We start from the raw sequence: 25,829 nt of genomic DNA on the forward strand, positions 1-25,829 counted from the left end.
GCTGATTTACAGACACACCTATCTGGTAGAGGATCTACTCCCTCTGCTACCAAAACTCTGTAAGGGCTTTGGCCCAGGAACCCTGTGGTTCCCTTTACAGCTCTCACCTCTCTTTTCTTTGCACAGTTATTGGATAGGTTTTATTCTTTATCAGCCAGTTCACTAGCTCGTTTTCCCTCGAATTAGGCTTTCCAACTGTTAATTGTTGGGGTCATAGCCCCACTGTCTGGCTTCTTCGGCATTCAACACTGCCGCCTCCCGCTCCCCCACTACCCGGCTTACTTGTGGGGCTTGTTGAGCTTATTTGGTCCAGGCGCGCTCCCACTGTACAGCGCTGGGCCGAAGGGACCGGTTTGGTAATCAGCGCGTTGCACTGACTCCGGTGACTGGGGCTTGAAGGGGCTGTGCGCGCTTCTCTCCGTCAGATGCGCCTCCGCTTTCCAACGCTGGGCGGTGGGGAGCCTCGCTGCCGATCGGCGCCTTCACTCCTCGCTCCACTGGTGTGAGGCTGTCCCGTCTTCCGCCGGTTCTCCTCAGCTTCTACTGGGAAGAGTCAACACCTCACCGGGCATGCGCGATGCTCTCCTGCACTCCGCCTCCCACGTCGCGCTGCTCCTCGGCGCCTGCGCGAACCTCGCCTCTCGGGGTAGACGCTGTTCTCCTGGGCCTGCTCGAACCTAGGCCCCTCCTGCCTCACCAAAGCGTTCAGTTGCTGGACATGCGCGGAAGCGCCGACTTCCTCACTTGACGCGGGCGGTGCCCCCGGGGTCCCGATGCCGGTCGGAGCAGCGCCGCTGCTTCACTTCAGACACTCCTCACTTTGGCCTCACAGGAAGGATGTCCACACACGGCGCCCTCGCTCCTCAGGTCGCCAGGGTGCCACAGACACCCGCCTTCACTTCAGCTACTCCACGAACCCGGTAAGCTCAGCGCTGGATAGGGGCAGCCAGGAATATCTCCAATTAAGGGTATCCTGAGAGGATTTAATGGGATTCCAAGTTTTGAGTGGCTGCTTCCTCAAGTAGATCGATTTCTTTGTCAGTAGTGGTTATCTTGAGAGAGGGATCGGTCAAAGGTTGAAGGGGGAACAATCCTCTGAAGTAACTGTCAGCCTCAGTGACAAACTAGCTGCTCTCAGTGTGTCCACCTCCTCTCACCACTGCCTCACTCCTCTAGTCTGGGGTCAGCACAAAATGGCTGCTGGTCACTGGCCTTATATAGGGTGGCCTGAGACCTGCAGAAGTCTCTAGTTAGTTCCAGAAAGTTCCCTAATGTTATCCTATGGACCTGTCCTCCAGCAGTGTCCGTTATGACAGTTGGTGGACACCATTTTAGGTCTCTGGAGATCCCTAGGTTTTCAAGGGGGGTGACTAGGCCTCACAAGTTATGAGGGAAAAATGGCGTCAGCGCCAAGGAACACCTAGCCCCCTGACAGCATTAAAAAACTCCTGATGGACACATGTAAAAATAAAAAATAGAAACTCTGGGAGGCTAAGGGGGACAAAAATAAATCAGGACCTCTGTTTGAGTCTTGGGGGGCTCCCAGGCGATGATAGCCTCAATCTTTGCCTGGAGGGGCTGCACCGTCCCTCTGCCCACCAAGTGACCTAGGTACACCACCGACCCCTGTCCGATCTGACACTTGCTGGCCTTGATTGTCAATCCAGCCTGTTGCAGGGCATGAAGAACAGCTTGCAAGTGCTGCAAATGGTCCTCCCAGCTGCTACTGAAGACAGCAATGTCGTCCAGGTATGCAGCAGAAAAAGCTTCCATTCCAGAAAGGACCCTGTTCACCAGCCGCTGAAAAGTGGCAGGGGCATTCTTGAGCCCAAAGGGCATCACACGAAATTGGTAGTGTCCCTCAGGTGTAGAGAAGGCTGACCTTTCCTTCGCCTCCTCGGTAAGGGAAATCTGCCAGTACCCTGAAGTTAGGTCAAAGGTACTTAAGTATTGAGCAGCTCCCAGCCGGTCAATCAGCTCATCCGCCCGTGGGATGGGATGTGCATCAGTTTTGGTCACTGAGTTCAAGCCTCGGTAGTCCACACAGAATCTCAATTCAGGTGTGGTGCCTGGTGGGGCAGCCTTTGGTACCAAAACCACCGGGCTAGACCAAGGGCTTCCAGAAGGTTCAATCACTCCCAGTTCCAGCATCTTGGCGACTTCACCCTTGATGCTGGCCTTCACCTTGTCCGACAGCCGGTAGATTTTAGACTTCACAGGTGGGCTGTCTCCTGTGTCCACGTCATGGGTACACAGGTGGGTCCTACCCGGGACAAGGGAGAACAGCGAAGAAAATTGCTCCAGGATCTGGCGGCAATCACTCTGCTGTTCAGGAGTTAGGGATGGCGAGAGAATTACTCCCTCCACCGACCCATCCTTTTCTTGGGACGAGAGAAGATCAGGGAGAGGTTCGCTTTCTTCTTCCTCTGCTCCATCGGTTACCATCATCAAGACAACCGCGGGCCTCTCATGATGTGGCTTGAGGCGATTGGCATGCAACACCCTGTGGGGCTGCCTCGGGGCCTTAAGATCCACCAAGTAGGTGGACTTCCCCTTCTTCTCCAACACCTCAAAGGGGCCTGTCCAACGGTCCTGTAGGGCATTTAGCTCTCCAGGTTCCATCACCCACACCTTCTGTCCAGGCTCCAGTTCCACTGGGTGAGCGTTGTGGTCATACCACTCTTTCATCACTGCTTGGCTGGCCTCCAAGTTGTCTGAAGCTTGCTTCCACAACTTAGCCATTTGGCTCCGGAAGGCCAGCATGTAGCTCACCACGTCCTGGGGAAGCTTTCTGGGAGTCCGTTCCCATCCGTCTTTCACCAGGCTGAGAGGTCCCCGTACAGGATGCCCGTACAAAAGTTCGAAGGGGCTGAAGCCCACTCCCTTTTGTGGTACTTCCCTGTAAGAAAACAAGAGACAGGGTAGGAGGATGTCCCATTTCCTCCGCAGGCTCTCAGGTAGACTCCGGATCATACCTTTCAAGGTTTTATTAAACCTTTCCACAAGACCATTGGTTTGTGGGTGATAAGGAGTGGTAAACCGATAGGTAACTCCACACTCCTTCCACATAGCCCGCATGTACGTTGAAAGGAAGTTAGTCCCCCTGTCGGACACAACCTCCTTGGGGAAACCCACTCGGGTAAAGATCCCCATCAGGGCCCTTGCCACCACAGGTGCAGTGATGGTCCTCAGAGGTATGGCCTCTGGGTACCGTGTGGCATGATCCACCAAAACCAGTATGAACCGGTGACCAGCTGACGTTGGTGGATCCAATGGCCCTACAATGTCGATGCCCACCCTCTCAAAGGGGGTGCTAACGACAGGTAGTGGTTCCAGGGGAGCTTTAAGCTTCACTCCTGTTTTCCCACTAGCTTGGCAGGACACACACGTCCGACAGTATGTGTCAGACGCCACTTTCATTCGAGGCCAATAGAAGTGGGGGACAAGCCGGGCAAAGGTCTTGTCCTGTCCTAGATGCCCTGCCAATGGTATCTCATGAGCCAGTTCCAGTAGAAAGGCTCTAAAGCATTGAGGGACCACCAAGGCTCTGGCTGAACCATGGCCAGGTGCCTTGGGCTCACTGTAGAGGAGTCCATCCTCCCAGTAAATCCGGTAACTCCCTTCAATGTTTCCTGCTGCCTGGGCGTTGGCCTGTTGCCGCAGCCCCTCGAGAGTAGGACACTCTTTCTGAGCTTCACAGAATTCTTCCCTGGAAGGACCTCCCTCCACATGCCATTCAGTAGGGATGGGTAGGTTCTCCAAGGAAGCAACATTCTCCCCTGTAGACTCCAGATCCACCTCCGCAGGTGGTCCAGCTGTCTCACGAGGTGGAGATGTCGAGGCAGGGTCCTCCGGCCTCTTGTCCTTCTCCTCTCTGGCAGCCGGCTGGGCCATTGTTCCAGGCTCCAGCGTAAGCAAACTTCCCCTTCGGGCAGTCGCTGACCTTGTGCTGACACAAGTCCAGTCAGGGGGTCCCAGCATCGCAGAGTGAGTCTGGTACTCCACCCTCCTCCAAGCATTGTGCTCCATATCATTCCCTAACAGGCAGTCAACAGGCACGGCAGGGCTTACGGCAACTCGAAGTGGACCTGCAACCCCTCCCCACTCAAAGGGAACCTCAGCCACAGGGTAGTGGCCCAATCTGCCGTCAGCCATTATGGCGGGATGGAGTACGTCTGGGATGACCTGCTCTGGAGACACCAGCTGACTCCTTACCATAGTCATGCTGGCTCCTGTGTCTCTCAGAGCCTCCCCTCTACGGCCATTGATGGTGACCCACTGCTCATACTTAGTAGTATTAGAGGGCAGCTGGGTCTTGGGAACCATCTCCTTATCTCCCAGGGACACTAAGGTGACACCCGCCCGCTCCCCTCCATTAACCAAAGGCATCTCCTCCCCGAGCACTACACTAGTGATTCCCGGGGCTTTTCCTCCAGTGGGAGGGGGTGGTCTTTTTGGGCATCTCACATCTCCTTTATAGTGTCCCACACCACCACACTCAAAACAATGAACAACCCTTGGCTGCTGGCTTTGGCCAGGGGTAGGGTTGCGAGGGGGGTTACTCTTGGGGATGAATCCTCTGCCCCTTCCTTGCGAAGTATTTTGTGGCCCTTTTGAGAACTCCCTCTTAGTTTCCCCTCCCTCTTTCTTCTGGGGGGCGCCCTGTCCTTGCTTCTGGGAATTCCCTCCGGTCCCCTTAGTCGACACCCGGGTACTAACCCAGATGTCCGCCTCCTCAGCAAGCTTCCTGGGGCTGGTCAGCTTGCTGTCCACCAGATGCTGTCTTAGCTCGGGAAGACACTTCTCGAGTAGGTGTTCCTTGAGTATGAGGTCATATAGTCCCTCATAGTCCCCTACTTCGCTGCCTCTTACCCAACCCTCCAGGGCCTTCCTGGAGTAGTCCAAGAAATCTACCCAGTTTTGGGTGCCCAGCTTGTAGCTGCCCCGGAACTTTTGTCTATATTTCTCAGGGGTCAACCCAAACTTCTTGAGCAGTGCTAATTTCATAGCCGGATAGTAGGTCTGTTCACTCTGGTCAAGGGCCAACAAAGTATCCCTGCCAGTGGGGGGCATGTATTTGTATAACCCACCTCCCCAGTGGACTTCCATAATCCCATGGGCCCTCAGCGAGACGTCGTAGGCGGCTAGCCATTTAGCAATGTCGTCACTGGGTACATAACAAGCCATAATGTCTTTTGGTAGGTACGGTCTAGGTTCTCTGGTGTTGGTTTGGTTATCGCTGCCACCATTCTCTGGTTTGGGGGTACGTAGATTCAGGGCTTGCAAATCCATCTCTTTGATGGTCCGCTCATGCTCCAACCTCTTTTCCTCCCTCACCATGTCCATCCTGGCTAGTTCTATTCTCATCCTCCTCTCCTCCCTCCTGTCTTCTAACTCGGCGTCGGTCAGGCCCCTCTCTGACACACTACTGCCCACTCTAGAAGGTGTTCTAGGACCTGTTACAAGGTTCTCCCCTCCCGCCTGGTACAGTGTTGCGGTCTCCAGGACAGTGTCCTTGTCACTCTCTTCAGGATCTACCTCCTCCCCGGAATGAGACTCTACCCATGCCCGAATACTGGTCAGCAGCTCAACTTTTCTGGCGCCTTTCTTGAAAAACACCCCCTGCTGTTGACACCATTCCTTCAATTGAGGCACAGTATAATTGTCTAGCTCTTCCACATTTATCTCCATTTTTATTTGAAGTACAAAATGCTACACAGGAGAAATCCACAGAGTGACCTAAGGTCAACCTCCACCCACCGCCAGAAGTCAATTTAGAAAAATCAAAAGTGTAAATTAGGAGGGCCGCAGGGAGAAAACTCCAGGTGGGGTCTCGTGGTTGGCACTGCGTTACTAATAAGTAAGTGTAAGTACAAATCCGCAATCCCACCGCTGAAACACCAATTATGTTGGACCTGGATTACCCAAGCCTACATATGGTAGCTTGGCACAGTAGTGGTCTACAGCTAACTCAAGGCGCTGGCTAAGTACTTACAAGCTTTACCCACAGTAACACAGTGATGAACCACTAAAATAAAGACACAACACCTCTGTTTGGAAAAATACCGTTACCTTTTATAAAAATAATATGTTTTTCTGTTATGCTTTTTAGTCAGGGATAAAAGACAATCAAGTTACACCTTTTACATGAAATACAAATCACACTTCAATATTTTTCCTGTTCAAAATTTGAGAATCAAAGGTACATTTAAGGTTTAGAATTATTCAGGTCACAATACACTTCACTAGAACTTTACATAAAGGAAAATGCAGCCTGACAGTGCAATATCTACTAAAAACACTCATTAGCAGGTACTTTACCCCACAGTTCTTAAGTACTGCTCAACTCACAGCATGACCTGGTTGTAGTTCTTCACTGCATAACCCACCAGTTATATAACTAAAAGGGAAGATACAATAATATTAGCACGGCTCCCCTCTAGCTGATTTACAGACACACCTATCTGGTAGAGGATCTACTCCCTCTGCTACCAAAACTCTGTAAGGGCTTTGGCCCAGGAACCCTGTGGTTCCCTTTACAGCTCTCACCTCTCTTTTCTTTGCACAGTTATTGGATAGGTTTTATTCTTTATCAGCCAGTTCACTAGCTCGTTTTCCCTCGAATTAGGCTTTCCAACTGTTAATTGTTGGGGTCATAGCCCCACTGTCTGGCTTCTTCGGCATTCAACACTGCCGCCTCCCGCTCCCCCACTACCCGGCTTACTTGTGGGGCTTGTTGAGCTTATTTGGTCCAGGCGCGCTCCCACTGTACAGCGCTGGGCCGAAGGGACCGGTTTGGTAATCAGCGCGTTGCACTGACTCCGGTGACTGGGGCTTGAAGGGGCTGTGCGCGCTTCTCTCCGTCAGATGCGCCTCCGCTTTCCAACGCTGGGCGGTGGGGAGCCTCGCTGCCGATCGGCGCCTTCACTCCTCGCTCCACTGGTGTGAGGCTGTCCCGTCTTCCGCCGGTTCTCCTCAGCTTCTACTGGGAAGAGTCAACACCTCACCGGGCATGCGCGATGCTCTCCTGCACTCCGCCTCCCACGTCGCGCTGCTCCTCGGCGCCTGCGCGAACCTCGCCTCTCGGGGTAGACGCTGTTCTCCTGGGCCTGCTCGAACCTAGGCCCCTCCTGCCTCACCAAAGCGTTCAGTTGCTGGACATGCGCGGAAGCGCCGACTTCCTCACTTGACGCGGCCGGTGCCCCCGGGGTCCCGATGCCGGTCGGAGCAGCGCCGCTGCTTCACTTCAGACACTCCTCACTTTGGCCTCACAGGAAGGATGTCCACACACGGCGCCCTCGCTCCTCAGGTCGCCAGGGTGCCACAGACACCCGCCTTCACTTCAGCTACTCCACGAACCCGGTAAGCTCAGCGCTGGATAGGGGCAGCCAGGAATATCTCCAATTAAGGGTATCCTGAGAGGATTTAATGGGATTCCAAGTTTTGAGTGGCTGCTTCCTCAAGTAGATCGATTTCTTTGTCAGTAGTGGTTATCTTGAGAGAGGGATCGGTCAAAGGTTGAAGGGGGAACAATCCTCTGAAGTAACTGTCAGCCTCAGTGACAAACTAGCTGCTCTCAGTGTGTCCACCTCCTCTCACCACTGCCTCACTCCTCTAGTCTGGGGTCAGCACAAAATGGCTGCTGGTCACTGGCCTTATATAGGGTGGCCTGAGACCTGCAGAAGTCTCTAGTTAGTTCCAGAAAGTTCCCTAATGTTATCCTATGGACCTGTCCTCCAGCAGTGTCCGTTATGACAGTTGGTGGACACCATTTTAGGTCTCTGGAGATCCCTAGGTTTTCAAGGGGGGTGACTAGGCCTCACAAGTTATGAGGGAAAAATGGCGTCAGCGCCAAGGAACACCTAGCCCCCTGACAGCATTAAAAAACTCCTGATGGACACATGTAAAAATAAAAAATAGAAACTCTGGGAGGCTAAGGGGGACAAAAATAAATCATGGTGGTTAGAGTCTTCCCAGAAGCAGACAGGTCTAACAGACACAGATTAAAGAATGTGAACACTTTGCTTTTGTGGTGTTTAAAGATAGTTTTCACCCTATTATTCTGAATTGCTGGGGCAGTGATTTTCTGTGTTTCTCTGTAGTTGTTAAATATTAGATCACTTTAGTTTGTGGATTGTATATTTTAAGCGGGCTTTCACACATCTGTATACTGGCACTTTCTGAAACCTTGCAATGGCTTACTCCTTTCCAGACAGTCATACTTTTTCCTTGTAGTTTATATCGCATTTTAGATATTATTGAATTGTGAAGCATGTTTGAGTGTGGGGAATTAGTTTGTCAAGGTACAGGCCACCTCTGTCTTCCCATTTCAATCCTGTGCTGTCACTTGTCTTCTTACAAAATGTGGATCTATGCTAAAGTTGTGTGTGGCCCCGCCTCCATCTAGACATGACCTAGTATTACTGTACCCAAACTCCAGGCCTTACCAGTTCATTAGGCACTGGATTAGAAGGAGCACTAAAGGGATCAGTGCCTGGCAGAGCTGGCCACTTTTTTAGGTTTTGACTAGCGATGCATGCGTACGAAGTACGCATGCGCTAGGAAAAATCTTATGATCTGTGTGTGGAGTCGGGTAACAGCCCCCTCCTCCCATTGGCTAGCTCCATAAATGGAGGCTAACCATTGGGAGTTGGCTCTGTCTGTCAATCCCGGACCAGATTCGGGGGCGTTCCCGAGATTTTTTGGCTTTTGGCTACGTCAGCCGAAAGCCTGTTCTCGGGAACGCCCCCGAATCTGGTCCGGCATTGCCGGCACCCGCCTGAAGGAGAAGGAGCCTCACTTACATGGCGTGGAGCGCTTTTGCTGACCTCTAAAGCCGGTGCCCACCCGGCATTGTCCCTTTGTTTCCCTGCCGCGGCCCCCGAAGCCGAGTTCCCCAGCCGAAGGAAGCAGCCGTCCGCCTCCAGCCAGGGCCGCGCTGGGATTGGCCCAGCCGGCCGAGCCTCCGCCGCGTCATCACTAGAGCTGCTTCCTCTGCTCTGACGCGGACACGGGCAGTCAGGTAAGTTTTCTTATTTTTTAAAAATGTACTTTTTAACCCCCGCGCGAGTTTCTCCACCCCCCCCCTCCCGCACCCCCAAGTCCCGGCCTTCCAACTCGGCCTCCTTCGCCTTCCCCACATGGGACACGCAACCTCCGATCTTCACCCCCGCCTCGGCGCATCAGATGTGGTGCTGACATCACATTCCTCCAAGCGCATTCCTGGCCCGTGCCTCCAGGGCACTGTTTGGGAGTTGAGCTCTGGCCAAGTTAGATTTCTGTAATTGGCAGGGCTCGACGGAGATTAGGAACAGAGAAGTCTTTAAATAAACACCACATTTCGGAATACTCCTCCCTCTGTCCTCCTCCTCCGGCGCTGGCTTCAGCTCCGCCCCGGGCCGCAGGGATGGGGGCTGTGGGACCCCCGCACTCCCCCGTCTGAGAGCTGCTCTCCGAGTCTCTCTGTGTCTCTCATACACACGCCGTGCTCTCTCTTCTCTGTCTGCCTCGGTGTTTCTCCATGGCTCACTCGTCCCCTCGCACTCTCTTAGTCTTAACCCTTCCCTCACCCTGTCTCTCTGTGGCCGCCCCTCTCCGCTCCTCTCCTTCGCCAAGGCCCTCCCGCTCCTCTTTTTTTTTTTTTTTTTTAATTTTTAAAACCTTTATTTCAAAAGTGCACACAGCTATTCAGCCTAACATCCCGGAGGCAAGGCAGCATATTATCCGAAGCATAATAGTGCAAAACAGATACAACAGGAAATATAAAGGTTTGTTTTTCAATTTTTAAACAATAAGAGGAAGAAGAAAGAAGGCGCCAAGTGGCGCCGGAAATTAGCAATGGGATAGAGAGTGCAGCAAGGAGGCGGTAGCAGGGAGGGGGGGAGATGACAAAGATACAGTGATACAGGAAGGTGTAGGATAGTAGGATGGGAAAGGAAGGACAGGATCCATCTGGTGTCATACACAGTTGGTGTCATAGGTTAAGGTGACAAGTGTTCGTCCAGAGAAACAGGCTCGGGTGGCAGACATACATCCCCACGGTACGAGTTCCACGCGCCCCACACTTTATTCCATTTGCGGGGTTTACCCCTGGCAACATAGACCGCCGCTCCTCTTTTTTAATGCTTTTCTTATCTGTCTCTTTCTCCCCTCGGTGCCCCTCTCTCTCTTTCCCCGCCCTCCGCCACTCCCTCTCTGCCCGCCCCTCTCACCCTTGCGCTGTCGTTTTCCTTCTCTTCTTGTTGCTCGCTCTCCCTTCTTGCTCGCACAGACAGGCACGGCATGGGGGCATGACCGGATACTGCACGGGGCACGAACTGTCAGCATGGGGGCACGGACTGGCACAACACGGGGGCACGGACTGGCACCGCAGGGGGCACGGACCGGTACAGCATGGGGGCACGCAGGGGGCACGGACAGGCACAGCAAGGGGCATGACCGGATACTGCACGGGGCACAGACCGGTACAGCATGGGAGCACAGACAGGCACAGCATGGGGGCATGGCCGGATACTGCGCGGGGCACGGACTGACACAGCATTCGGCCACGCACTGGCACAACACGGGACACGCACAGCATGGGGGCACAGACTGGCACAGCATGGGGCATGGCCAGGTACGGCACGGAGGCACGGACTGGCAGAGCATGGGGCATAGAAAGACAGTGCACAGGGGCGTAGGCAGGCGCTGGATGGATTCATTATCAGGCAGTGCACAGTGGCATGTAAAGGCAGGGTACAGGGGGATAGACAGGCACTGCATCGATACATGTCAGGCACTGCATTGGCATGGAAAGGCATTGCACAGGGCCGTGAGGAGGCACTGCAATGATACATTGTCAGGCAGAGCACAATAGCATGCGAAGGTAGTGCACAGGGGTGTGGGCAGGCAATGCATTGATACATTGCAAAGCTGTACACAATGGCATGTAAGGTCAGGGGCTAGACAGGCCCTGCATGTGCACAGCAACGTGGGCAGGCACTGCATTGAATCATCGTCAGTGCACAGGGCGTGAGCAGGCGCTGCATCGATACATTGCACACTAGAGTATTAAAGGGCTGCTGAGACCCAGAGATGCTGTTGTGACCAGGTTATGAAGGCACCTAGAAGGCCAGAGTCAAACAAGCAGACCGTGGGCACCCAAAAAATGCCATTGCAATAGAAAACTCGATCATAAATTGCTCTTACAATAGTGGAAAATCTGCCAGAATGGCGCATTTACCACCGCAGGAAAGGAGCAATGCGAGGGCCGTCCGTGCAACATGCAGTGAGAAAATACAAGCTCAGGAGTGTGTGAGTTTTTGCAAACATTTTCCAAACTGTTTGACCATCCTAGAAGTGGGCGAATGGATGAGTGGGCGAATGGATGAGTGGGCGGATGGATGAGTGGGCGGATGGATGAGTGGGCGGATGGATGAGTGGGCGGATGGATGAGTAGGTGGAAGGATGAGCGGATGGATGAGTGGGTGGATGGATGGATGAGTAGGTGGAAGGATGAGTGGATGGATGAGTAGGTGGAAGGATGAGCGGGCGGATGGGTGGGTGGAAGGATGAGCAGATGGATGAGTGAGAGGATGGATGAGCGGGTGGAAGGATGAGCAGATTGATGAGTGGGCGGATGGATGTGTGAGCGGATGGATGAATAGGTGGAAGGATGAGTGGATGGATGAGTAGGTGGGCAGCTGGAGGGAGGGATGAGGGAGAGGATGTATGATGAGGTCGGCGGGCGCCTGCTTTGATAGATGAGTGGGTACCGGAATGGACAAGTGGGCAGCTGGGTGGGTGAATGAAGAGATTGGCAAGCGCATGCGTAGATAGATGAGCGGGTGGATCAGTGGCTGGGTGTTCAGATGGGTTAGATGAGTGGTTGAATTTGCTAATGTAAATGACAATGCCATTTATGTTAAAAAAAACATAAATAAAAATAATGTCAAGAGCAATGCCAATAGCTCTAACTTTAACAAAGGCAAAACCATTGCATTGTAAATGCTTGTTACTTGCAAGTTAATGTAGATTAAAGCATGAGATGTATTATGCCTAATCTTGCACTTGCTACAAGCTCCTATTTGCTTTAGGCAGCAGCACAGCCCTACTAGATTTCTTATACCCTCCCCCCTGCTATATTCACAAGAACAGGTTATTGGTCACTAGCCATCTGATAACGGGACTACTATGTTGGGATCATGATTTTATTTATTGCCCTCTCAAAGGTAACAGATCAGCTACCACTTTGCATGTGCGAGGCTGGTTTTATGCTTTTCTTTGTAAGACCATCAGTACTGCTTAAGCATATCTGTAGGTATATGTAACGAGTGTTCTCCAGCTTTTGATTCTTTTTATACATGTGTATGCTTATTTGGAAATACTTCCTTTGTCTCACAGGGATTCATTGCTAATTTAAAATTGGCGTAAGTGACATTTCATTTTGTCAGTTCCTACAGTAAGGCCAGTTCGATGTTCAGAATAGCTTGTTTTTAAGCCCCTGTGGTCTACTACTACTTCTTGTCCACTGCTGTCTTACATTTTAGTCAGAATTCCTCAGAAGCACGAAGGAAAAAAACCTCTCACAAGTACCTTTCTGTTAAATCTTCCACATTTCCTATGCCTTGTGGGATACTAACTACCCATAGACATCTGCAGAAGGTCTAGAAACTTCACTTATTAAGAGCAAAAAAGCTGATGCCGCTCTTCGAAATAGAACGGGTAATTACGTCCACTGTTTTCTAGTAATGTAAAGAAATAATTCTCTGCTTAATCCTGGGTCTTCATGATCTCAGACATTTCGTCGACTACCACAGGTTCAAAATGCTGTCCTTGGCCCATATGTTGACAGCTGTCCAGACCAATGATGGTCTCTGTTCCTTCATCGCGTAGGGCACTTATGTTCATGTATTCATTCTTCTTGCAGAAACACAGAAAGGACCTTTTATTAATGCCGAACCTACACTACAAATCGATATTTTCAGGGAGCAAACGTACCATTTGTTCCGAATCAAAATCATGAGGAGTTTCTGCTCATGGCATAATTGTTTATTTCCAAGAATTGCTTCCACCCTTAGTATAGATTTTGTTTTACATTTGGTTAGTTTTCGTGTGGATGAACCATGTGAGCACAAAGACTGTCACCAGGAAGCCCCCTGTCTGTGTGATGCAAAGACAAAAGGGGTTAATGGGATATACTGCTTCCCTTGTCCTTTACCTGCTATCCTTCAAGGCCTATGAAATGTGGACGGTTCAACTTAGAGCTTTTATGGGAGTTTTGGTCCCAATGCATCTCCGGGTTTTGCCACGGTCCTTGTCCTTGTGGTTTCCTTTCTGAGGTTGCTTATCTTTCACTGCTAAACATTCCTGGGAGATGGACTCATCAGAGCAACATCAAGGGAGGAAGCAGAGCATGGTCTCGTACTTACCCTCAGGACTGAAGTTCATCTTGAGCTTTGTGTGATTTAATAGCTTGTGGAGCGCTGCCTGGTCATTGCACTAGGTGGGAAGATACCCATATGTCAATAATAGCAGCCAACAGAGCCACCATGAATGCAACTTTGTCCTTCTTTGAGCTAGTGGATTGGTCTTCTTCTCCAACCGCATCAGCATATATAGTGTGGCATTTGTTCACTATTAATTCGCCTTACTTGTTGATGCATCGCCCATCGTGAAATACTTTATATTTGTACATGCTTCCATGGTCCATGAGTGTGGCCAGAGGGTTAAGAAGCACTGTAAAAATCTTAACCTACTTATTAACCTCTTAACATAACAATGAGGAAGTGCCTAATTCAAGACCTAGTGGTGTAAAGATGATTCCTTTGGCACCTCTCAGTGCCACATCATATTTATTGACATACCTGAAAGACGTTAGTGACACGACCCTTCTTAGGATAGACAGATCCTATGTAAATCTGGAGAAATTACCCTTGCAGAAGAACTAGTGTTACTGGTAAGTAGCATCTCTTTACTAATGCTGTTGTTTATACTGCTGATTGTGCGGGTGCCTTTGTTGAACCGGTAATGGAGACTACTATTTCAAAAAACGTTTATTTCTCGGTAGGAAATGTTTAATTTCCTGTGTACTGTGCAGAAAAGATAAATTAATTCATAACCTGTTTTGAGAATGGTTAATAAATACAAACATTCGTATTATTTGCACAACTCAGTAAACTCATATTTTAGGTCCTCTATACATTTCAATCATTTGTAATTTTCTTTGTGTTGTAGATATTTGGTTTCCAAGCAGGACTGACATATTTGGACAACACAGGATCGTACTGTTTACCTGCTCCAGTCCTTCCCTCTTTCAGCACAGCTGTGTACGGGAAACTCCTTAAACTTCCAGAGTACTGGTATGTGTGCAAACTTCCAAGTATTAAATACATTTATCGTAGAGCTGTTTTGATAGGGAAATGTTCAATGTCCCTTTTAGTATTGTCCGGTTCTCTGCAGCATTTGGGAATAAGGCATTGTTGCTTTAAGCTATTAAATGCAAATACAAATGCATATTCAATGGCTCTTACTGAGAGGGGCACAGCTAATCACTGTCCTAATTCTTTTTTGTTAAATTACCCCGTAAGTTACAGACAACAAATTCTACTGTTTTGCTGTTTAAAATAACGAGGACCACATTTCATCCCCTTCTAAGAATAAATACCAGAGATAAGAAAATGGCCAAGTTGACAAAAAGACCAAAGCATTCTACATAGCAGATGTGCCCTTGCTTTAATTACAGTACAAGTACGAGGGTTCTCTAAATAGGGTGGTCATTAGCATTGCAAGTCAGATTAAACTGACCTGCCAATTAGAATTGAGAACAGTGTCTTTGCATGTGCTGTATGCATTTGCTGTGTGACAGGAAAGAGAGTGTGGTGTTCTTGTAAGAAAAATTGTATCTTTGTTCCAGTAGGTATAGAAGGGTATTTACGTACTTTCTTTTATATCTTATTTATTGAGCAGTTTGATCATTAATTAAATGACAGCTCACTGGCTTGATTGCTTGGTATCCCTGAGAACCCCTCTAATTGACAAGTTATTGAATTCCAACTTAAAGTTTTAGTCTCCAGTTTTTGATCTTTCTTGACTGCTTTACTTGAAATTCTCAGCTGAATTGTTTACATCTGCAATCACAGAATGCACTTATTTCAAACAGTACCACCTACAGCCAGGCAGGCAATGGGGTATAGCTTGTGTGTGTGTTTGTGTGTGTCTCATTTTTAAAGCTAAATCTTTTTTGGGAACGTGTATTGAAACAACATATGTCCTGGAACAGAAGTTTCCTATCTGCTGTTATGAGTGAAGTACATTTAGATGTACTTACGTTCACACAAGTTATTGTTTTGATTTCCCCTTTCCCCATTGGTAATTTTTTAGGAGCTCTGATATAATCCAGCTGTTCGTACCTCATGACATTTTGTCGATTAACATGCAAGTGGACCTACCTTTTCTTATTCCTTCAGTTTCCATCTTCTTGTCAGAGATTCACAACAAGGCTAAAAATACTTTTTATGTATGGTCAGAATTATAGGGCAAAACATATTTGTAGATAACCCTCATTTAAAATGCATTCATTGCCTGTAGCCAGACCATGTACCTCAATAATGCAAAATAAAACCTCTTCAACAAAGGTTCTCTAGGTCAGAGAGAGGCAAGGGATGATGTTTGTTCTCAAAAATGCACATTCTTCTGGTGAGAAGTCAGTGTGCAGAACACGTCCCCATGCACCCTCAACAAATTGCAAAAAGGAAATACGTGCAGCAGGTGTAAGAAGGAGGCAGAATGGTGAAGGTTTCAGAGCTGATCCAGGCCTTCCCTAAGGTGATTGTGTTCTTCCCACGTGCAAAACGAATGTGCTCCTAGTATGCCTGTTAAGGCCAGTTTTCCATCAGAGTTGTTATTCACAACCTTCTCATTACCAAGCCCACAGGCGACTAGTGTGCCATCATTAATCATCCCCTGCCCAATAGCATCCGCATGGTTGATGAGGTGTCCTCAGTTATAGACCACAAAATCGTCAACTAGAGAAGCCCCATCAATGGTGAACACAGCATGGTTAGCACTACAATGCCAGGCACAGACAGGACCTCTCCATTCAGTTTTCCTGCAATTGCACAGGTGTTTAAAATAAAAGCTCTCTACAACCTACAGCATATATATATATATATAGGTTGTAGTGTCTTCAGAGGCGGTTCAGGAGGCTAGACACAAATGTTTGCAACAGGAACAGGAAGGTTTTGAAAACGAAGGTGCTTCTTTGCCCAAGGACCCGACCATTCATTTTGCCCGTGAAAATGGAAAAAGTGATTATGATGAGGAAGGGGAGCAAAGGCTTTTTTACAATCAATACCCTTTCTGTATTAGGCCTTACTATTACAGACCCCGGAGTAGAGACATAGGACTACTGAAGTCTAGGTATTGGCTCACCAGCCCATGCTGCACTGGGATACTTCACGCTTAGTCCAGTCACTCTATCAAAAGGCCGCTACCGTCCCCATCTTCAATGAAACAGCACAATATCATATGTTCTAGTATCCCTGACCCTAAGTATATGAATTAGAGGAGTACATTATGCAAAACCATGATGACACAGGCCCTGAAGACCTCAGAGCTGATGTGGATCTAGTTAAAACTGAATAGGCTTATATTATTCCAAATGAGGGGCATGTTATCTTCTTTGTGGTTACTAACCTCCTGGGGTATTTCACAGCCACAAGTAAAGAGCCTCTACATAACTGGACTATCCAATTTTAGTTGCGAAAAAAAATACTTCCCTATCAGATATAATGAGAACCTATGAATACCAGTCAAAGGTGTTCTCATTGTAGACCGTGGAAGAGGATTTACTGTAAATCAAGCAAACTCACACTTCAAACCCCTCACCCTCAGTGGCTCGGCTGGAGAAGAATTACAAAGTTCCTAATATGATGCCAGCGTGTATGTTGAATAAAAAAAACAAAAAACTTTGTTTATTTCAGCAAAGTTCAATGCCGGTCTAGAAAACCAGCAGCATCCTGCATAATTCTCCTTGATAGAGAGGTCACAATATTGAATGTCTTGGGGAAGAGTCAGTACTTTTGCAGACACTTCCATCAAAGTGGAAAACATTGTAAATATGTTTGGGACGTAAAATTACTAGGTCTGGCACGACATTGTACCTTTTCCTTAACGTGTTATGTGGACAGGTCTCCTCAGCCATCATAGATGCAGCCTTGTTCATAGCCGCCACCAATCTCAAGCAACTAGTGAGCACCGCTATTGTTGAGTTGCTCTGTAGTACACTCTTCTAGCCAATAGTGTAGTCAAATATTTTTAGATGGATTGCTATTGAGAGATGTGTGGACAAGGCATTCCAAGACATCAAGACCAGTACAGAGACTGCAAAGATTCTAGCATTGGTAAATAGAATATGGCCCAGTTAATCCTCAAGATAAAGATAAATCCCATGCATGCAGAGGGTTCACATCGTGCCTATCCTTTCATCCACCCAGTTGTTAGTAAGATTACTAGCAAAGATAATGGCTTTTGACAAAAAACTGCCAAGCCAGAGAATAGGTGTTGCACTACCATAATCAAGACCACAGGAGGATGACATGACTTCTCAAGCTTGGTTCAAGTTTTTGCCATGGTGGTGTGAGGCAGATTCGCATATTAACTTACTGTGTCACAGAGTATTAATTTTAACAGATAGATATTTGAAGTTGTTTGATTTGACAGTTTTCTGAGATTTGTCACAAGAGAGTCACATATATCTAAGAACACTTGAAAAGAGGATGTTCCCCATTTCGCTAAAAGGAGGGCTTAAGAAAGTACCCAGTTATGGGGTGATTGGGTGTGATTTCCAAAATAATGTGAGATAAAAAAAACGTAAAAAATAAAAGATTAAAAATAGAAGTTAGAAAAAAGAAGAGCCTTTAAAACAAGCTTGAGAAATATTTGTTAAAAAATGGTTTCAAATGTATACGAGAAAGGGCTACAGTTAGTTTTAGGGCAAGGTTTAGGGTAAGGTTGTGCGTTATTGTGAGACTTATTTATAGAGTTAGGGAAGGGGTAAAGATTAGAGCTGGGGTAAACATTAAGTATACTGGTAGGGTTAGGTTTAAGGCAAGGCATAGGTTTTCTGTGTGCTCCGGGATTAAACATTTTTTTAAACTTTATTTTCCGTTTTCTTCAATACAAAAGAATTATACATGTATGTTCGTTCACCATTTTGTAGCCATAAATTGTCGCATCATATCAATTCTTGTGTCTAATACAGTTTTCAGTGATTCTTGCTCAGTTACCAGATAAAGAAGGCAGCAACATTAACAATCATACAGAATACTAGGGTCTCTCTATAATAACCGCTCTCCTACTGTTAAATGTCAATAGGTATACCCTGTATGCACAGAAATCAACATATAACCTAGTTGAACTTGCTTTCAGTTTTACAAATAAAACAATATCACATGGAAAGACAGAATTACCCCACTCCCTCCAGGACGATGCCCTGTTCCAGCTGGTCTCTGGGATTAAATTTAGTGAAAGAATAGGATTAGCAATGAGTTAAGGGTAAGAGATAGGGTCAGGATTAGGATAAGGGTACTATTAGGAGTAGGGATATGGTGATAGGTTGGATTATGGTTAGGCATAGTAGTAAGGTTAAGGATAGTGATGGATAAATGATGAGGCTAGTGTTAAGGACTGTCTCCTAGAGTATTTTAAAATAAGGAATAAGTGATGGGGTTAGCGTTAGGGATGAGAATTAGGATACCTTACAGCAAAAGTTATGTCCTTTAGAAAACATGAGAAAAAGTGACAAAATATCGATCTTCTGGCTTCGAAACTAATTGACAATTTGCACTTTTTCGTCTTTCACTTTCACAATTTAGGCTTTTTCACATATTTATTTTGAAATGTTCACCTAATTTCTCCCAGAAAATAAAGAAGTTCTACTTCAGTCGCGAGGCATCCCACCTGAGTTTGGGCAACCACTTGCAAGATATTTCAACCAAAGGCTTATGGATGCCTGAAGAGTAAATGTCAGCAACAGGAGTTTGGCCCTACAACTAGCCCCCTTTCCTCCTTGTATCTTGAACTCAGACATCAGCATCCACATAGAGAGTATGCCTTGTAAGTTTTATAAAAGAAAGCAAGGGAGTGCAAGCGCACCAGTTCAGCTTACAAAAAACATCCCAAACCCTCTTACTCTGCAAACTTTCTCATAATGTCTTTATCAAACACTACAAGGGGCAACCATTGCCGACGTTGACAACCTATGCAAAGACTGTTATTAGTAGGGGCGAGTTGACATGCAACTGGCCCTGAAATTCAGTTCTTGGGAAATCCACTTTTGACAGATTGGCACACCTGAAAATTATATATGGAGGTTCTTAAATAGTGAGTAGAACGTCCACCCAATTCTGGATTATTTCTCAAGTGGGACAGCGGCAAGCTAGTCCTCAATGCCCCACATTAATCTGAACAGAGCTGGTTCACAGATTGAGTGTGGTAGTGGAGAATTGAAGACATGCATAGCTTAAATATAAACAATAAGTTGGTGCTATCTATCATTTTTTTCTTAACCCATTGTCTTTGGCAGAGAGGGTCTCTGCATACTGCTCTATCTGTCCGTACTCCAACGTAAATCACAAAATGTCTTTCACATTCACAATACTAGCCTGTTTGAATAATTCATATTTTACTTATTGATCCGTACAGTACTATTGTCTCATGGGGACAGTTGTACCATATATATCACCAGAAAGGAATATTTTGCATTCACGTAGCATGAAAATACTTTGGACTTTCTGATAGGAACTCGAAGAGACTATGCTCTGAATTTTGCCAGCTCCCAATAGAACTTTAACAACTATCTACTCATGGCTGGACATGATTCTTTCATTTGGATTTGGCGGTTTACCATTTTTTGCCATTTCAATATATATATATATATAAATATTTAAGCATTTTAGCCATTAACTTTAGGTAGTTGACTTTTGGTAGCCTTATATCTAAATATGTTCCATCTGGATTAATAGCATCCAAGTTCCTGTATGGCATTATCTTTCATTTTACCTTTGTTTTTCATGACCATGCTGATAGCCTTTTCTGGCACCGGCCAAAGTAAATGAAAAAAAAATGTTTTTACTTTTGTATGAAAAATGTTCTGTGTGTCCACCCATTTTTGGCAAACAGTATTTCTGCATTTCTTCTCCTTTGACGAATGCAGATTAGAATTTTCCACATCACGGTTTGGCACCACAGTTGTTCCAATTTATCACGTCCTTAACACATTATTAAACGTTCACTTTCCCAAAAGACTGGCGTATGAATAAACATTCATTTCTAAAAGGCTTCCCATCTATCACTTTTCTTTCTCAAGCTGGTAAACTGGAGGACAAGCGTTCAGCAGTGGAGCCCAGTGAACAGTTACACTGGTGAGGAATGAACAGTGAGCGCCCTGGCCCACCCATCAGGACTCGGGGAGGAAAATGGGACCAAATGGTGCATTTCGAAGCGCAATTTACCCAAAAACAAAGAGCTAAAACGACAAAGATTTTAAATACTGATCAGAAGGGGCAGTAGTTATATATTTTAGTATTTCATGGTTGCTTCTGAGGGGTGTTTGTGAAGTTTGCCTTTCAAGACATTTTGAATAAGTGGAATCAAACGATGTATTTGCCTAAGAAATTGACTACAAAGACGAAGACTTTGCTGGCATTTCGAATGTTCTGTGTATGGCAAAATAAAAGTTCTCTGTCATTCTTTTATTCGAAATGAATGAAGCGTCATCGTTTGCTTATGTTTTGTTCCCACCCTGCCCTTTCCAGGTGCATTCTCCGTGATATACTGTATGACTGAGAATCCACCTGGATGGAGCGTGGTGGGAAAATTAGACGTTCCCCTGCTCTCTAAGATGTGCCTACTCTCTCATTTCCCAATTATGCCATGTGCTCATTTCGAGAAAATGCTATGCACAACGTATGGTACATTAGATTGTTCAGTCAGTTTAACAGTATTTTTTCTTAAAAAACTAAACCTGTTCTATAAAACAAAAAATGTGTAAAGCACCTTGCACTGGAGAACTGTTGGAACAATCCAGAAACCTTCAGCACATATGTCAACTTCTCCCTGGCTGTACATTTTCTTAAAGAAAGAATCTGCCTGTTAGTTATTCCTCAATACATTTATAGTTATTTGCTTAAAAAAAAAATATGTTGAGTTAAAAAACAAAATTCCGACCAATTTATTTCAAGGTGGCTGAAGAACACTGCTTAATCTGAAAGTGTGAAGCATTTAAAGATTCGTCTTTGACTACAGCAGAGAGTTTGTTTTATCGGTCCACAAATCTACCCTACTGAGTGCATATGTTAAGATGCTAGTGCCCCTGGATGATGGCATACATCTCTCCCTCTTAATTGGCCAGAACGTAATATTTAATCACTTAATCATTTTATACCAAAGTCCTACCGCATTCATGGATAGCTTAAGGGTGGTTGCATGAGCTACTGTGCATGCATTGTTTAAGGTTTACTTCATAGGCTGCAATCTTTACTTGATACAATCCAGTTCCAGAACAGGACCTTTGTTGGCCCTTGTTTTTCTTCACTCTGGCTGTTTGGACTTACTGGTCACCACCTCTTGTTGTACTCTGCTGGGTGGAAGTTACCAGATGTTGGGAGTTAGGTGAGGCTTGAAAAAGAGATGTTATTTGTCACTTAGTACATTTCTACTACAACATTAGATTTTCTCATACTATGTTGAGTACCTTTTTATGCTGACTTGGGTTTTGCTATACGTTTACTAACTAGTTTACTAAATAAATTATAAACCTAGGCGAATTCATCCAGGATATGGGGCCAAACTCCAGAGAAGAAAAGCCCTAGGAGCACCACAAATAATGATAATTCTCGTCTCCCTTTTGGTATGACAGTACATGATACCACATTGTTGTTAGATGATTTGGCTGGTAATAGATTGTTAAGAATTTCGTTTTCCATTGTACCTTTCTGTAAAAGTGTCACAAAAGGCCACTGATGTCTTTTAAACCTATTTTGTGCATGTAGCATTCTTGCTGTGATGTTTGAACATGAAACTGTGATATTTTACACTGTGCCCTGTATTTACTTTGTAGTAAATTGACTATATTGATTTTGAATGTGGTTGATGGTAGGCTATTAGTTGAACTTTTCATGCAGACATTAAACTGTATATGAGGCATTTAGCATTCTTAATGTAGGGTCATGAAGTGCATTAAAGTTGGCATTCAGAGGTAAGTATGTGGTTCAGAACCAACGTCCTGATCATATTTGGAAAATGGGATTTTCCTGCCGCACTTCTTTTCTTTTGAAAGCAATCAGATACATATGAACGGCATTAGAATAAACACTGCCGCAACAGTGGAAGGATTTTCATCGCCGTAGGCAAAAGTATGTTTTGCCGAATAGGTCCACTTACAACTTGTATTTGGTGCTCTTTGGTGCTCTTAGCTGTAGTGTGGTGCCCCTTGCTGCTGTTATCTGGGAGAACTCTGCTAGCTGTGGATCCTAATTACACTATGGCTATATGCTGCGTTATGTGGATTGGTGTGGCATATTGCTACTGTTTGCATGATGTTGTCTTGGCACCTTTGGAATCTGAGCAATCTTTGCATTTCCTGAATTCATGTTGATTGTTGTCAAAGTAGTCTGTAGACATTGTATTTACTTTTGCTTCGTATTGTTTAGAGCTGATTCATACTGTCAAACGACTGTCAAGGTTCAAATAGACTAATGTGTGATTAGTAATGGATTACATTGGGTTGTGGCAGGTAAGCTTCTGTTATGGATTTGTAGGCAGCATTATGTGTATGGATGTGTGTACATGGTCTTGCTGTTGTCTGACTTTCAGCTGGGATGCCCAATTGTCCGTTGCTTGGCTTGAAGTGATTGTGGTGAAAGCAACTTTGCTGAGTATGTGGCTTTGATGCAGTGTTATGGGCATCTGGGTTTGTGGCATGTTTTAGCTAATTTCTTCTGTAAGATGTATTCCTGGATTAGTGAAAAAATGGGCGCTTACCCAGATATATGCCTTTGAGCTATGTTGTACTCATGTGAATTCCAGAGCCTGTGTCTTAGCCACCTATCTCTTTTGGAGACATGTTGATGGTCCAAAGTGTTGGGTGGTATCTTTTCTGTTGAAGTCGGGTGAGGGAGGAATATAACTTGAAACAGATGTGATGTTACATTTTGCAAGATATATACATAGACACAGGTGGGAGGCAAGAAGCAACATGAAGAATGGAGGGGTGGGAGCAAAGAAGGAACACGGACAAGGGGGTTGGGGGATGGGAATGAAGAAGCAACAGGGAAGATGGAGCAAAATAATAATAAAAAAGAAAAATAGTACCTCACTTACAGAGGCAGCAGTGTAAATACCCCTTCAAGATTAAGCAATCTGTACTTGGCTCATGCTCGAGATGAAAGACAAGAAAGTGCAGCTACACGCGCTGCCCAATTAGGAGGCTGTAAATGAGAGTGACAATGCAGTCCACCAATGGTAAGCAATCAGTGGGCTCCAAGCCACTTTTTAAAAACAATAAAAGCACATGTGCTGTCACAAGAGAGACCTAAAAATGGCACTCCCCCTAAGCTACAAAGCAACAGGTGGGAACTTCATCTGTGGCCTTCCAGGGTTCGAAGTGATGAGTGCATTTAACAGATTGTTAAAATAAGGGTAAGATGGGGAACTCTGTGAGTGTAAGGAAGGTTGATGAAGTAAGACAGGACGGTGGAGATTCAGTGGTGATAGAGAGCAAAAGCATTGGCACACCCCAGGGGTAGTAGCAATACTAGGTTAACCATGATGGATTATTGGCATAACCACATCTGTGAGGCTCACCTGCTTGAAACATCAGCATAACAGCAGAGCTGTTAGCTGTAAAGCAGTGTCACTAAAGTGATGAGGTTATGAGTTCAACAGTTTAGTTCAGAAAAACCAGAGAATGGTACCTCAATTAAAACTTTATAAAGCATACATTTTTTCACAGCAGAACTAGACAGGCAAAAAAAATCAGTAGATTGTGGAATGTTGTGACCATTTACTGTTTCTCCCATGTAGGTGCAAAATATTTCTTCACCATAGCTGTAATGCTTTACCCACCATTGAAGAATGATACATTGAAATTCGTGTCACTAACACCTTTGATCATAGGAGAAAATAATAAGCCTCTGTATCAAAGAAAGATCTCCAAGTGGCCTTCGACACAACCATTACTTCCTTCTTCAATACTCAAAGAATGAATGGGCTCAAATGCTCAGTCCTCAGTTAATTATGGTCATGTCTATTCTATTCTATTCTATTTATAAGAATTTCTTAAGCACCTAGTTACCCTTGAGGGTTTCCCCGCGCTGAGAAACACCCAGGTAATCTGCAACTGAGAAAACTAGTAAAACAGGAAAGTTTGTAAGATTTACCAAATGCTAATTCAGAGGTAGTCTACCTTAGCTTATCTGGAAAGTTGCAGTCAGTGCATCAGAATTGGCTGTTCCATTCCCCACTCATCAGACCAGCACCAATAAGTTCCTCAAGGCTCAATACCTTCAACTACACTAGTACATTTTATTATTTCTTTATTTATTTTTAGAGTTTTCTATAGCGCGAACAAGACCCAGGGTAGGGTATCAGAGAGCTTTACTAGGAAAGCAACGTGAGTATACATCATTTTACAAGACAAAACAGAACAGATACAGTATCAAAGTTCTTACAAGGTTAGTTTTGAATAATTGTGTAATTCTGATACCCGATTGGCAGTCGTTCAGTAGTTTGAAATCTGTGATGTGTTGGTTTAGTTGTCGTTGAATGCATTTTTCCAGGACTTTGGCTAGCAAGGGAATGTTGGTTATAGGTCGAAAGTTATTGGGGTCGGAGGTGTTTGCTGTCTGTTTTTTTTAGGATTGGGGTAACTTGACCCGGTTTTAGGCAGTCTGGGATGTGACCTTGCGCTAGCAAGGGATTGATGATTTTAGTCCAGAGAGGGGAGATGATATGGTGGATATGGGATAGGCAGTTAGAGGGGACAGGGTAATTGAAGTGGTTGTTGGGTTTGGTAGTTGCTAACGTTTTGGTGATGTCACTGAGATCGTAAAGTGTGAAGGTAGACCAGTGAGAGTTATTTTTGGGCAGAGGCAGATCCAGTTGTTTAGTATTTTCATCTTGTGTGTTCTTTAGGGTGGCTGAGTTGCTAGCTTTAACCCTTAGTTCGAGTTGGAGGGAGTTGGTTTTTGCTGTGAACAATGAGGAAAACTCTTCACTACTAATCTGTGATTTTGTGGTTAGGAGTGCGGTTTTTGCCAATTTGTTAGATTGTTGTTTAAGTATTTCAAAGAGTTTCTTCTGCCTGTTTTTAGCATTGTCTAGTTATGATCTGAAGAAGTTTTTTTTTAATTGTAGAATGGTTTTATTATAGGATTTTCTAGATTTTCTAAGTAGGTTGAGTTGGGTAGGGGAGGGATGTTGTCTTCATTTTCGTTCAGTTAATCTCAGTTTGCGTCTTTCTTCATTCGAGGCTCCGTTGAACCATGGGTTTTTGTCTTTGTCCGGAATTCTTTTGAGTTTTGGTGGGGCAACTTGGTAGAAGATTATGGTCATCGTGGAGTTATAGTGAGCAGTGAGGTCATTGACGTCTGACATGTTATTGGGAGGAGAGAGAACTTTCTCACAGTGGGAGGCTAGATTGTACCAGTTGAGGTTCTTTGTGTCTCATATCCAGCATTTTCTTTCTGGCAGACGGAATTTAGAAGGTAATGGTGTGATGTTCCGACCAATCACAAGGGGTGATAGAGATAGATTCAATTATTTTATCTTTGGAGATGATCCAGTCAAGA

The 25,829-nt window shown here is 45.8% G+C and overlaps 1 protein-coding gene across 1 annotated transcript in view; it reads left to right on the plus strand.

Moving 5' to 3' along the window:
- The window catches only part of VPS13B (vacuolar protein sorting 13 homolog B), a 2,999,480-nt gene that overhangs the window by 465,595 nt on the left and 2,508,056 nt on the right, over positions 1 to 25,829 (plus strand). The window contains exon 16 of the mRNA XM_086966051.1: positions 14,215 to 14,339. Coding sequence (XP_086822177.1) covers positions 14,215 to 14,339 — 125 coding nt within the window. The remainder of the gene's footprint in view (positions 1 to 14,214; positions 14,340 to 25,829) is intronic.

The sequence above is a fragment of the Lissotriton vulgaris genome, chromosome 4_1 (assembly GCF_964263255.1).
Source record: "Lissotriton vulgaris chromosome 4_1, aLisVul1.2, whole genome shotgun sequence".
NCBI lineage: Eukaryota > Metazoa > Chordata > Amphibia > Caudata > Salamandridae > Lissotriton > Lissotriton vulgaris.